General features: G+C 34.3%; 1 protein-coding gene across 6 annotated transcripts in view; it reads left to right on the plus strand.

Moving 5' to 3' along the window:
* The window catches only part of LOC149087341 (uncharacterized), a 171,088-nt gene that overhangs the window by 145,701 nt on the left and 9,948 nt on the right, over window positions 1-15,439 (plus strand). For 4 of the 6 annotated variants that reach the window (XM_089231397.1, XM_089231400.1, XM_089231401.1 and 1 more), the window contains exons 9-18: window positions 2,766-2,835; window positions 3,954-3,994; window positions 5,705-5,732; window positions 8,676-8,776; window positions 9,467-9,731; window positions 10,376-10,783; window positions 10,923-11,069; window positions 13,273-13,332; window positions 14,462-14,551; window positions 14,713-14,853. In XM_089231397.1, the coding sequence (XP_089087523.1) occupies window positions 2,766-2,835; window positions 3,954-3,994; window positions 5,705-5,732; window positions 8,676-8,776; window positions 9,467-9,731; window positions 10,376-10,783; window positions 10,923-11,069; window positions 13,273-13,332; window positions 14,462-14,551; window positions 14,713-14,853 (1,351 nt within the window). The remainder of the gene's footprint in view (window positions 1-2,765; window positions 2,836-3,953; window positions 3,995-5,704; window positions 5,733-8,675; window positions 8,777-9,466; window positions 9,732-10,375; window positions 10,784-10,922; window positions 11,070-13,272; window positions 13,333-14,461; window positions 14,552-14,712; window positions 14,854-15,439) is intronic. The other 2 variants (XM_089231398.1, XM_089231399.1) reach the window with 2 other exon arrangements.

The raw sequence follows: 15,439 nt of genomic DNA on the forward strand, positions 1-15,439 counted from the left end.
AAACTTTTACTCATGTCTAATTTCTTGTCCGTGTTGTGGAATAAGAGTTATTCCCAATGATCTCTTCTGTATCACGTCAAAAAAGTATCCACAGTGATGAATGTCCACCTAGTGTTTTCCAAGTATCTTTCTCCTCCTACACATACAATAGAGGAAATATTTACATATTATAAACAACTGATATAGAGGACATGAATTTCGATGGATTTCTTCAAGACATAACGTTTCACATTAACATAAGTAATCTATTTTGGCTCTACATCCTTCATACCGGGAACAATGGTTTTACATGTATTTTTATTACGTCGACGTCAGTCGTCCAAAATAAAATAACTAAAGACGACAACAACTCAGCAACATACAACACATGCCTAACATTATCATCATCCTTCTTCAAAAAACATCAGTTTATGCACCGAGATTAAATTGAAATCGTATTAGACTGGAAGCGAATGTCGTTTCGAAAGGCGAACTCCATTTTTACATATGGATGAATTTATTTTCCAATCTCAATACCACAGATACTTTTTGATGGCATCATTTCCGTATTTTATCTCCCAGTCCCGATTCCCATCAACGGCTTTAATATATCTTTAATGGGGCTATCGAAATATCAATCGCCCCACCTCACGGCACTTTTCGATAAATTCACTCTCTCTCTCTCTCTCTTTCCGATGTTGTGTGTATTATCACATACACTCGTCGTCGTTGTCGTCATCGCACATACACCATCTTGTCGATGGAAAAGGGGGCCGCATGTAGTAGTGTTGTCGAGTGCATGTTTGTATGATCATATTCCTCGTGTTTCCCACGTTCTCGATCACTCTCCCATCCTTTTTTTTGTACAACTCTTCCGTTATTTTTTATTATTATGATTGTTATTTGTTTTTCTCTTTTATTTTATTTCATTTATTTGAGAAATTCGTTTATCGGGTGAGCTTTTGTGCTCGAGGATATTCAAGTTCATTTCGCTTCGGTAGTCATCGTGTATCACTTGCTATTTGTCTGTGTCTTCGGTATGGTCCTAAGGAAAAAAAATTCGATAGACATGAAAATGTTTTAAAAATTTGTTTTGTGATATGGCGAATTTTCCGATCCATCCTTATCTATTTCTACAACGGTTTCATGCCCTGCGTTTGGCGTATTGGTGGTCTTTCCGGTTGCAGAGGCGTAGGGGTAAGTTCTTTACTTGACTGTAATCAGCTGTGACATATTGTCGATACGTTTAGATTTGATTTAGGGTGCGATTTTGGATTTGAAAGTGGGTCGTAGGCCCAATTCTTAAGTCTTATAGATTGGGTTGTTTGTGTGAAAGTAATTTTTGATTGATTATCCGATTCGATAAAATGAAAATCTATTGTACCCATTTGAAAATTTGCCGAACAATATATTACATACCTAGCATCTATAGACAGTGCATTTCATCTGAATGAGACTACTATAACAATGATAACATTAAAAGAAATTGGTTTATTTTTACTCACATTTTTGCGTATTTACCGGAAGTTTTGCGTATGCGCTAACATAAAAAAAAAGTTCTGACAGGGAAATTTCTCGGCGTCAACAATTATTTCTGAGATATGTTTGGTTTTTTTCTATACAATTTTTTACCCAAAACAATCAATTGTCCGACAATATTGAGACGTTTATCCCTTTGCGAAAGGCTGTCGCTTTTGCAATGCTCCAACTACAGACAAAATGTAGACAGCAATAAGCATTGCTGCTTGTATTTCAATTTTAATTTAGCACGAATATATAATTTCGCATAAAATTTTCTTTGTTTTGAATTCACATGGAAAGAGTTTGGAAAATCAACACAACTATACTCTATCAATAATCATTCCAAATTTAAAACAAAATGTTCACAAAAAAATCATAGCAGAAAAAAAAAAAACTCATAAGAAAACATCCTTATCTGAAAAAAAGGGAATTGTTATAATATTCCCTCTCGTAAAGCATTCTCAAAGCATTATAAAAACAAAATTTTCCTCACCAAAAACGATGTTGAATTTCCTTTTTCATTCAAAAAGTACCGTTTAATACTTCATTTCAATTACGAGTTGGTTTAAGCAAAAAAAAAAGTATTACTGTTTTTTCAAAGTATGTATTGCTAATTTTTTTTCTAACTATTTTACGGAACACTGCAACAATTAACTGATCTAAAATACAAATACAAATGCAACGCCACAACGTGCAAAATACCCAACGAGGTGGCTGAGAACATTCCTAACAAAGATTTCCTAATCCAATAGTATTATAAACAAAAAAATTCAGCGCATTGTTCACAAAATAAATTTCTCATGAAAAGAAAATTTTTATAAATTCATTATTGTCACGTGATTGTCAAACTATATTTTGAAATTATTGAATTTATTATTATTATGATAAAATTATTGCACTTTCACCATTCACCAGACGTAATATAACTATTGTTAATCACTCTACAAGTACGTACATATCATACTTTTGACGAATGTCAGAATATTTCTGGCGAAATTCAGAATCATATTTGCGACGAAGCCCTGTCAAATTAACATATCAACGGTGGTTGATATTGATAAGAAATTTTCATTAAATATACGTCATGTTCGATAAAAATCCTACCGTAAAAATTTCAGTATTAAAGCATTTAAATGCTCGTAATTAATCTTATAGATACACAATAACCTTCCAAACTCAAGATTTTAATTTCCGATTCATTCATTACGCTTTATGTAATAATACGAGAAATAATATAGCAATGCTCACTGTCAATTTATTTACAGACAGTAAATGTCCGACACCAGGTTGCAATGGGACAGGACATGTAACCGGACTGTACTCTCATCATCGAAGGTAAGTTTCCTGACAACATTTAATTAAAAATCCGTATACAGCGTTATTTATGCGCAATAAGCATACCTCTGTACGTTCCACCGCTAGAAAAACGTAGAAAATATTTGTGAGATTAAATTAGGTGTCACTCCTTTCCGTGATAAATCTAATTCTCACAGAATTTTAGTTTCTACTTTCATTTCTAAACCATTATCATTAGAAAGTTTTCGTATTCGCTGAAACGATTTCTTCATGTCTAGCATGAGTTTTTGTTAGAGAGCATCCATTGAAATCTAAAGCCATTGGAATATGCTAATGATGTGTAGAAGTGAATAGCATGTTTCTAAGGTTTCGTAAGACACATTTTGTCTACAAATCGACGAGAGGAGAATGGAGCTATATTGATCTTTCTTTGTATCGAAAAAAGAACAATTTTTAATAGTATAAAGATGTTCTTTTCTTTATTTGTTTCCAAGATCACTGCGAAATTTAAAAAATAGAAAATTTGTTTACTAAATAAAAGAAAAACTTTAAATATGAACCGTATTATGGCTATTAAATAGTGAAGTGGTCATCCCATTCTACATGGAATATTTAAGAATCTAGCATAGATGAGTTTTCCGAATCAACTGGAATAACAGTGATTGTTGTAAGTGATAGATGTTGATAGATGTAGATTCTGTCATATCTGGAATTCATATGGAAGAAATTTTCCGCAGACATCCCTTCTCTGTCTCCATATAGTTTTAGAATTGCTAAAAAAATAATAGGCTTCAAAATTAGTAAAGAACTAAACAATATATGAATTAGACGCTACAAAAATTTGTTATAATATTATTTGCAATAATGGGTGTAATTGTAAAAGAATAATAGTGCGCTTTGGTCACTGATCTCACTTACACTCTCATCGAGAGCGTATCTTGAGATATGCGCGAGCAAAAAAATTATTTTTGTCGTTCCAGATGCATAATTTTTTATTGTATTCTATCTGAAACATCAGTTCAATGAATTTCGGCATTTCTTTTCACATAAAAATTTATTTATTAGAAGATTTCATCGAATTTTTATTTTGAATATTTTTGTGGTTTAAGTATGATACTTTATATATAAAGATATTCATTGATTATGATGCATTTCAGATTATCAGGATGTCCGAGGAAGGATAGAATAACACCAGAAAGTAAGTTCTCAAAGATTTTTATAGCCTGTGTATTTCTATTCATTTATTTTTTATTATAACACTACAATAGAAACATACCATTGTTAGCTATTCGATCAATTGAAAAATTATCAGGATTATACACTAATTCGGTAATTTATGAAAATACCTATTTTTGGTATGTAAAGATTCTTTTTAGGATTAGACGGAATAATTAAAACGGAAGTTATACATGAATTTTATGCGTAGAATGAACAAAACTCCTTTCTCCTTGACTTTGATTGAGGCATTGACAGATTGTTATCCGACAAAACTAACCATTACAAATTGTGATTGATTTCACGTAAAGAAAAAACAGTTTAATCACACTGGAACTGATTTTCTAACCATTGATAATATGTATGGCCGTGAAGCATTGACATTTATCATCTGATTGGCTATCGTTTCCTTTTGACTATTCTAAATTTAAATATAAAAATTAGATTTTTAAACTGTAGGTCCCGATCCATATGCGGTGGATACTATCGACCGTCCAATAAATTACACACGCGATTTCTTGTGCAAAACTAATACAGAAAGTGTTTTCCGTTTCCCAGCTATTGAAACTCAACTGAAATATTCAATACCGAGCGAACCAAGTCCAGTTATTTTCTTTCACTATTAATGCATTTTGCCCTGTTCGTGTAAAGTGATGTTAACCTTGTTATTACGTGTTACCTTCGTCCCACTATATTGGTAAATTTATCACCAGATTTGTAAAGCGTCAGCCTAACGAAATCTTTTTTCGAAAAATTTGTTTTTCTCAAAATCAACACTTTTCTGCCAAAATGTAGTAATTTTCTTTCAGAGTCAAGTTAAATTTTTTGAGGGAAAGGGCAAGGAAAAAAAACTGGTTTGCAAACTTTAGCTTCCTTGATTACTCTCAGGGCTATGGCATTTGTATCGGTGGTTAAAAATGCCAATTTATACGTTTGTGCATGTTTGGTGAATTTGGCAGGAGTCGAAAATGTCGTCATCAATTTTTAATGCGTTATAATTATTGATCAAATCAAAAAACTGAAAACACTTTTCATATTAGTTTTTCACAAAGACTCACGTGTGTAATTATTGGGCGGTCGATAGTATCCACCCTGTATAATTATTCCTCTTATGCATGAAGTGATTTTGCAGCGAGAAAGTTATCAAAGATTCTTTTGTGCCAATATCGAATCAACTTCCAACTATGGTCAACCAACATTCCTAAATAGGTTCTACAATCAATCCAGAAGATCCGGTCTTGATAACCATCAACGTTAATGAACGTAATTGAACGTTAGAAGAGATTATAATCTAAAAAAAGTTAACACCCCGGAAGATTCAGACTTTCAAACAAACATCTTGAGAATCAGCAGCCATCATGAAATCAATGAATGAAACCCTTAACAATATTGCACTATAAAAATTCCCTATTATCATTATAAATGCCATCAACTATTAACTACTTGATTATAACTCGATCAAGTACTATTATAGCCATAAGTCTTAAATTAATATATACATGACTTTTAATCAAATTCATCAAAATAAACAACTGATAATTTTTTAATCCAGTTTTTTTGCTTCTTTTCTTCTTTCGCTTTGATTTTATTTTTTTAATAATTTTTCTTTAAAGAAAAAAAAGACTTCATCTTTTCCGAAAAAATTTTGATCTTTTCTCTGTTTTTTCTTTTCTTTTTCTCTTGCATTCTTCAGTTTTAGCTTTACACGAGACAATACTGAAGTAAGTTGAAACTTTTCTGTCAACTTTTCTCTTTCTGAAAAATTCACCAACCCTCCCCCCCCCCTCCACAGTCATTTTTTTCATTTATTATTTCACTCCTTTTGCTTATATTTTTGAAAGATATTCTTTTAAGGAGCAAGGGATAAAAAAGGAGTTCAGATTTCCAAACTCTATTCAGAAATTGAAAGGGGGAAAATCGAAATTCAAAAAGTTTAAATGAAACTTCAAGATTTTTTTGTTTTATTTTTGGTAATGAGTTTTCTCTTTTTAGTATATATTATTTTTTCTGTTGATTTTTGTTAGTTAAAAGGTCCTGTTACATTTTCTGGAAATACTATAATTGCTCATGATATATTTGACATACAGTGAAACCTCGCTACAACGATACTCGATGTAATGGCAAATCCCTAAACGACGTTTTTTTTTTTCTTTTTCAAGTCTTCTTTGGAAATTTCTATACTCTAATGTTGAACTGTTGCCTCTCGATATAACGATAATCCCTCTGCAACGATATTTTTTCTTGGTCCGCAGAGTATCGCTACATCTAGGTTTCACTGTTATGCGTGGTTTAATAATCTGAAATTATTATGGGATTTTTATTTTAATTCACTCAAATCTGTGATGGATATTAAATCTGATGCTTTTAACTGAATTGGAACAATTGGAAATGTCAATAGAAATAATCGTAGTTTTTTTTTTGTTTTTTTTTTTTTTGTGAGTCACCATTGATCGTATACCATTGAGTCGTAATTATGATAGTTTACATAATTGTTTATATCTCTCGATAATGTTCAATTTATTACGTGATTTTGATGTGTAATGTAACTACGCGCGAATGTTGAACATTGTTTTTTGTATATGCATTTGCCAGACTGCCTTAAAAATTGCTAATACAATATATCATGTATGCAATGCGTTTTCTCGTAATGAGAGCACTATAATGTATTATGCTTCGTTGCTAGAAAAACGTGAGAAATATTTGAGAGCTAAAAAGTTGGTGACTTGCCTCATGGTGAAATTTAACTGTCACACAGTGGGATTTCCTGTTTTCTTCCCAAAAAAAATATTTGTTACTATCTAAATTCACTGACTGTTGGATATTGATTCCAAATATATGAAACGTAGTTCGAAGAGCTTTAGCACAAAAATGGGATAATGTTCATTAATGTTCCTGGACTTTCCTTGCAAATTACTTTTAAATAGTTATTTTGAAATTAAAATATAACGAGTACATTAAAAGATTAAAAAATATACTCATAGAAATATATCGACAGAAAATAGGGTGTATTCCCTTTTCGAAGAAAACTAGATCATCTAATAATTGTATTTGTAGGCAATTCACCCTGAGATATCTTCTGTAACGTTGACTATCAAAAAAATATCCTTGGCTTTATTACAGGATTTCTTAATTATTCTTCACATTGAATATTGAAGGATCGGACATATCCCGCTTTACATCTCTGAGAAATATCGAAGCGTTCACGAAGGACGGGTGCATACGAAAATTTATTAAATAACAGAAAACATATATTTAAAATCCTTTTAAAAAATGTCGTTATCATCGACAACTATAATAATAATAATAAATAATCATTTGATCATTTTTGTCGCACCACGGTCATTTTCTGCATAATAAACAGTCATCTGTTCGATCTAGAAATCATGCACCCCATAGCTTCCAAGGTAATTATTCTTTCAGAAAAACTGTACCTATTCATTATAATTACACAGCTGAAATGAGATAGCTGATTGCGATTGACATTTCTCTATTTTCGATTAAATAATTATTTGCGTACAGTGACACTGAATATTGAAGAAAAGTTGTCCAACTGTAAACGGCTTTCACTGCATAAACATTGTTTTTGCAAAGAAGCCAACATTACACATTCAATAAATACAAGTTGTGAAATTTTATTAGTTAATTTATGAGATATTACCAGTTTTGAAATAATATTTAATGAAAAAGTTGATAAATACTTTTCAAGTCATATAGATAGTGTTGGTATTTTACTCATGAGATAAATGATATTTAAAGAAAACTACTGATAATATTTTATTGATTCATTCAATTGTTTCAAATTCATAAGATAATTATATACTCGACTTTTTCTTTTCCTTTTAAATCCATTTCTGTATTTTTGTATTAAATTATTTCTTCTTTGGGGGGAGGCTTAACCTACCTGTCTTGAGAATATTTATGTGTAATTTAGGATTTTTATATTCTTTTCAAAGTATATTTCGCTATATACTATTACTTTACAATTTGTAATATTCTTTCATGACTCAAATTTGAATTATGGCTCATAAATTTAATTCTAAAAATTAAATTATTACCAGACCAGATTGTAATCAATTCGGTATAAAACATGCAGAGCAAAATGAATTTTATATTTCCATGAAAGTAGTATTTAAAAATGGAAGAAGACAGGTAGGTGAAGCTTTTGCTCCCGAAGTAAGGAAAAAAACCGAGTTTAATGCCCGTTGCAGAGAAAAGGCACCGTTGCTGAGGACTTGTTCTGCCCCCAATAGGTGTCCGACAAATGGATGCAACGGCAGAGGACACGTCAACAGCAACCGGACTTCACACAGAAGGTTGGTGCTGTGAAACAAAACCTGCCTATATAACAGCTCTTGTCCTGTTGTTAAAGCAAACATACTCATTTTATAATGTTTATAATAGTCAGTGATATATAGCGTAATAGCCCGTCATTAACTCGTAATGTCAAAAACGAAATACTTGATTTGATAGAAAATCTGATTGCATAGATTTTTCTTCTCATATGTGAAGGAATCTCCTAACTAATTTAGTTAATATAATTGGCATTTTATGAGGAGAAATAAATATATAAATGCAAATGATAATTACTTAATCGAAATAAAATAAAATTGTTAGTCATGAATAATCGGGAAAGATTCTACGTCACGATGTTCTTGGATTTGCAGTTTGTCCGGCTGCCCAATTGCTGCTATGGAAAAAATGGTTCAAAAGGAAAACCGAGGCACTCCAAAGTCATCACCTCCACCACCGCCACCTTTTGGACAGAGTGAGTACTAAAAATATTCAACATTCAAATTCTTCAATAATATATTGCATATACAGGGTGTGCCATAAATTCGCAAATACTTCGAAAATTCGCAAAAAAAAGTTGAAGAAATTTGTGTATTTGAATGTGGTTCGCAAAAAAAGTTACTCTCACGAAGGGAATGGTACAGAAAAGAAATTAATTAAAATTTTCATTGATGAAGAGGTGCTGCACGAAAGCAAATCATTGTTGGTTGTGCCTGTGCACCTTTCTTCCATCTCTTCATGGCCAAAACGTTCGTGAAGCTAAAAGCCTGTGATTTGCGGCTGAGGTAAAACAACTTCACCAATAGTGCTTTACCCACCAATGTTCCACATCAGAATGAAAAACTTCATGTTTGCACCAATAGCAAGAAAATTCAGAAATGAAATGTTAATCATACTCCCTGTATTTTATATAACTCTGATTTGCATATATTTTCAGGGATTTGCTCTTGTGCAGCATCCTCATCGCCAAAAAGTTAACTATTTTTTTTTTATCTACCAAATAAAATCCCTTTTCGTAACAATAACTTTTTCGCAAACCGTATACAACTATATTAATATTCGTTTAATTTTTTATGAATTTTCTAAACTATTAGAGCGAATTTGTGGGACACCCTGTGTGTGTCTTTCTCTTGTGTATTTTAAGCATATTTAAATTTGTTTCCAGTGTCCTCTGGACCTTCTTCACCCGACTGTGTCATGAGAAATATGTCATTTCCGGGTGTGGTGCAGATCCAAGACTATGGTCGTTATTCGACGGGATACATTCCACCGGGACGGCCGATGGGTCAGGGAATGGACAATAAGTACGGCAGACCCGACACTCCAGACTCGTATCAGGCCCCGTACGATGACAGTCAGCGGTTTTACAGTAGAGGAATGTTACCGAAGATTAAAGCCGAGTCACCAAATGGCATGGATATGCTTGGAGGGTGAGTAAGACCACATACAAGTCAATGTACATTGTGAGCGACAAATAAGTTCCCCACTTAAGAGAGCTCTTTAGTGAGTTCTACTGATCCAAATGAGACAAAATTTGTACTACAAATAACTCAAATGATGCGCTTGCTATTTGAGGTGGCGCTGGAGCATACACACAAATATTGAATATGCTTATACTTACAAATATTTAATGTGTAGCACCATGTCCCTCTTCATCTTGAACAATGTACTCTAATTGCAAATCCATATTTTCCACAGCTATATAGTGAGTCTTCCAAAATATCCAGAGCATGGTACCGTATTTAAGCATATTCAGTATTTATATATGTGCCCAGCGCCACATATTTTATATTTTTTCACTATTTTTCTTCATTAGTAAATGACGAGAACACCATTTGAATTATCTGCAGTGTAAATTTTGCTTCATTTGGAGCTCTCTGAAGTGTGGAACTTAGTTCTCGCTAACACTGTATTTGAATCATGGCAATATTCTTTTAACCCTAGAAATACCATAGAAAATAGTTTCTTAACATCGTATATGAAAATGCGTTTACCTTAAAATTTCTGTAATTTTTAGTAGAAGCTATTTCATCTTGCGATAACAGTTTTCAACTCTTTTACTTTCAAACCCCAGTAGTCTCGGACCAGGTGGCGAAATTCCACAAGATCCTTCATGTTCCCCATCACCTCGTGGAACTGGAACGGGGCGTACTCAGAAAGATTCGGAACAAACAGAGCCCGTTGATTTCTCCACGGGTCGACCGGATCTTCACGGTCCATTGGCAATGCTGCATCCTACGGCTCCGATGACGGCCGCACCTTCGCCTCGGTCACCTCCTGGACAGTCGCCTCTGGAAGCAATGTCACCTCCCGTTCCTCAGCCCCCGGCAATGCCATCTCCACATTATGGTGCACCACCACCTCCACAACATCCTTCTTATCCTCCTCGGAGTCCGCTCGCTCCTCATCCAGCAGACAGACCTCAACATCATCATCCTCACATGCATCCGATGCACAACACTGCCGACTACGTCAACGAAAGGTAAGTGGCCTCTGAACCTGTAAGTGGCCACACGCAAAACTACTACCGATTCGGTTTCTAGACAAAAATGAGAGCTTTGTAAAGTACATGAGTCAGTGCTTGTATGTTCATTCGATACTCTCTTGCCCATTGAATATAGATCTTTGCATCCACCGCCTCCCCCTCCACCTCCGAATCCACGACCTACGAAAAGCCGAGGCCGAGAAGGCCGGGAGCTCATACACTGCCCGACTCCTGGATGCGACGGAATGGGCCACATTTCAGGAAACTACGCCACGCATAGAAGGTAACTTGGGATTCTTTTTTATAGAACACTTAAAAAATAAATTCAGCATCATGAAATGTGCTGAATATGTCAGTAAAAGTTCCATACTTTTAAACAGTACTTAAATATTTTAGTTGATAGGAAACGCCGTCTTCTACTGCCCCGATATTCAGTTTGAGCAACCATTCTTAGCGGGGTTACATGCCCTTCCCTCCCACCTCCCCTCCTTGTGCGACCTAAAGGGGCCACGGGTTAGAATCAAATAAAAAAATTGGCATGGCAGGTAATTTAGGGCGCGACAGAGAATTGTGGAAAAACATAGATGTGATACCTTCAAGTGAAATATGAAAGAGAAATATGTTTACGGAATATGAACGAAATAGGTATGACTACCTCTATGATATAGTTGAAATACTAGTAGAAACCTCATAGAGAGAGAGAGAGAGAGACTGGTATATATGCAGTCCAAATTTATCCCCTTATTTATATAAACCATGCTGTCCACTTTATTTACGAAAATTGCTTGTTGCATGCCAAACGAACAAGAAATCAACTTAACTAGTAGACAATTTCTCAATGTTGGATATTTGGGGGAAGAGGGCATTGGTTAACGCAGGAGGTTAACAATAAAAATATAAGAGGCAAGAAGGGACCCACATGGAAAAAAAACTTAGCAAACAGTGCTCTAAGCTTTTTCCGTCCATTTTGATTAGAGCTCGATGTGGAAAGGATTGTATAACAGTTTCTAAAGAATACAGCTTATTAGCTTATTTCACAACCGATGAGAATCTTCAGTTCCTCAAATATCTGCAAATGATAGATTCTCTTCTCCAAGGACTTCAACAAGAAATAGTCCAGGAGCTGTTAAATCTCAGTGGCACGAACCATCGACGGATTATATCGCTTTTCTAAGCGACAGAGCGCTTCAACTAGTGGTCAGGATTCGGTTTGTGTGTTAAAGTGGGAAATGAGACGATTTGGAAGAGTCAGTTGGAGCCTCTCTGTTTAAACCAAATGTTATTCGAAAACTATCTTGCCCAGAATTCTCATATGAGGAAATTCTACAACATCGTTATTATTATTAGCAGTCAGCATCCACAGTGACTGCACATCTGAAATCATCCTCAGGAGAGTATATAAACCAATAATCTTACATATACGAGTGCCACATCTCGCCGAAACTATTCATATCATCTGAGGCTTTTCACGTTAAAATCAAATATATTCAAACAATCCCCCTTCTTCACATGGTATAAAATGATTATTATAATAACTTCCCAACTTCCAGATCTCATTCGGTATACAATGCGTAATGGGCACATTTAAATAGGGTTGCAGTAAGAATTTTGTCGATACATTGCGTCGACCCAAACTTGAGTCGCAGGGCTTCCTATATATAGACAAGTCGTGCAAATCCACATACAATCCTTCCCTAGATGCATTTGTTGCGTCACTAGTTTCACTAACTTTGAAAAATAAACAGTCCCATGAGTCGCGAAGCTGATCTTGTTGATTTTGGGTCCCGGCTGGGAAAAAAAAGTTAAGAACCCTTTTTTTATAGGATCATCCTATACAAGGCTACATTCAAGTGAACTCGTAGCGATTCACTCTCTCTAACCGGGACGAACTTAGCCTAACTCAACGAAAAGAAGCGTTGTCTTATCGCATTCGCTATAGACTTACCACATACTTTTAACTTTTTTTTTTCCATTGTAAAATTCATTGTAATATTTTATCTAGTTTAACGATTTTTCTTCTGAAAATTCTTCATATTTTATAACATTTTTGTGTGTGTGTGTATATATATTGTTTAGATTTATCATAAAACGTTATGCATCTATCATTAACAAATTATTTATATTTAATTAGAAATTCTTAATATAGTGGTACTTTGGTGTCTGCCTGTGATATGTCGAATTTGTGGTGCGTGAATATTTTTCCTAAACAAAAAAAAAATTAATTAAAAATTAAAAGATTTATTTCTAAATTTTAAAAAAAATAACGCTTTTTTGATAATTTCCTTCTTGCATTTTGTAATGGGTGATTTCGATATTGAATAATAACCCATTATCAGCAAGTTGAAAAATTTCTATTAATTTTTTTTTTTCGTCTAATTTTCTGAAACAAAAAAAAAAAAGAAAAACTTGTCCTTACCCCCAATCTTTAAATTTTTGCTGCAAAATTAATTAACTTTTTAATTATTTTCCTTTGCTTTTTTTTGCAGCCTGTCCGGTTGCCCTCACGCCGACAGATCGCAAATCCAGGCTCAGCACCAGGAATTGAAGTACGTAAAATATCTTAAAGTAATATATATATAATTAAATTTTAGCAATATATATATATATCGCTACAGATGCCACTGACTGTTAAGAAATTCGAAGAAAATTCTAATACCAATCTTTCATCGCGGTCTAAATATTTGAGAGCTGCTACACTGAAGTAAAGACCGTTTGGGAATATTATTTCAAACGCACGCTCATAATGAAGTTGTATGTGTAATGTTCCCCGGAATATTATGCACATAACCAGACGCCGTTTTGAATCACGTCCACAGTGTGTGCGTTTCTTGTTGTGGGATACAAATGTGTAAGAGAAGATTGAATGTCCTACCACCTGTGAAATAAAGTCTGTTATTCTCTTCCTGACAGCAAAAACTGAGGTGAACCTCATCGAGTGCCGCTTTCGAGCAAATGGAGTAGTGGTAAGATGCTCGCCTAGCACCGTGAAGGTTGCCGTCAGGTCCCAAGTTCCAACCGGGGAAGGAATATAGGTAACAAGATATATTCCCTAACGGGCTTGAGGCATCCACCAATAGATGGTACCGCCATTCCCAACTCAACTCGTTAACGATAGAAAAATTGCGGTATAGCGATGTGGCCGGAGTTAGTGTGTTGTGAATTGGTAGTGATTCATTTCACGAGAATCGTAGACGGATAAGACAGTTTATGGATGGCATGATGGATTTGCATGATAAAATACGCTTATACCGCCAATTTTAAATAGCCAATGACCTTGTTCGTGATTTAAACGCCTGTATCCAGACGTTATCAGCAATCCCATCCATTTGACTCGTGATGTTCGAACTATAGAAATTCACGCAATTCGGTGATTGATATCTCCCGGTGTCCCGTTTTGGGAGGGGGGTCAAGAAGCGAATAACTGCTCAATTTCACAGGCAGTGGGCGAATCATCTTACACATCGCATGACAGGAAACAAACATATGTGGTTTTAAATCGCATTATATTGGGCCTAATTGATGCCGGTAAATACTACACATGCTTTGAGTCATGAATGTGCTCGTATTGCTAAATGGTCCTCACTTAAAAAATAGTTTTCGTACATCCGAATGATGTAATGTACTATCATCATCATAATTGCCGAAGAATCACAGTATGTTCTTTATCTTTTTCAGACCGAATCTGAACTACACCGAAAAGCCAACTGGTCAGTGGTACAGATATCCGAGCAATCAACACGATAAGTCAATGTCTCCAATATTAAGGTATCGTTATTATAAATAAATGTGAACTCTTTATCGATTATTGGAATCGGTATTAAGAGAAATATTATTATTTATAACATGTTTTAATACAAAAAAATTACTTTTTTTTTGAATTTGAGTTTTTTTCCGTTTTTCAAATGTTTATATCTGTACATTTTTAGGTGCCCGACACCCGGATGTGACGGGTCAGGGCACGTTACGGGGAACTATTCTTCGCACCGGAGCTTGTCCGGTTGCCCACGAGCGAACAAGCCGAAGAAAATGCAGAACAGGGAGGAGAAACAGGATCACGAGCCTCTAAGGTAAAGAGTTGCTGATCGTATACCCAATAAAGAATTTACAATTATGCAGGATGTGCATAATTATCCTGTAAGTGCTGATGTGGCCTTTGTCTCATCAATCATCCGTCTTAGATGTATTATTCTAATTTTAAAAAATGCTGATATAGGGTAATTTTGCACGCCTTTTGAGCATTTTTTAAAATTAGAATAATACAGTGTGTTAAATAATACAGTTATAACAGAATATAAATATAGAATATATTATAAACAGAATAATACAGTTAGAATAGTACAGTGTGTGTAGCAAAATAAGAAATCTAAATTTTTAATTCGGTTCACTTGTCCTCTAACTTCCAATTAGAAAGTTGTTTCCCTGTCTCTTCTGGAGCCAACAGGAAAAAGTCCATGTTTCTAACAAGGAAAGGGTTGAAAGGTGTCATCCTCAAAATGTTTCGAAAAAATTACTGCTAATTCTAATCATTTATTTATTTATGAATTTATTTATAGATATCGCCAAGAAGCGCGAGAGTTAATGAATAGCCAACTGTTGTCATTTTTAGTAATGTTTTGTAGCTTTGTAGCTCTAATAATTGCATTCCGCCGCTAA

The sequence above is a fragment of the Pholcus phalangioides genome, unplaced genomic scaffold (genome assembly GCF_987345545.1).
Source record: "Pholcus phalangioides strain wild (caught in Gottingen) unplaced genomic scaffold, Ppha-v1.0 ptg000004l_1, whole genome shotgun sequence".
Lineage (NCBI taxonomy): Eukaryota > Metazoa > Arthropoda > Arachnida > Araneae > Pholcidae > Pholcus > Pholcus phalangioides.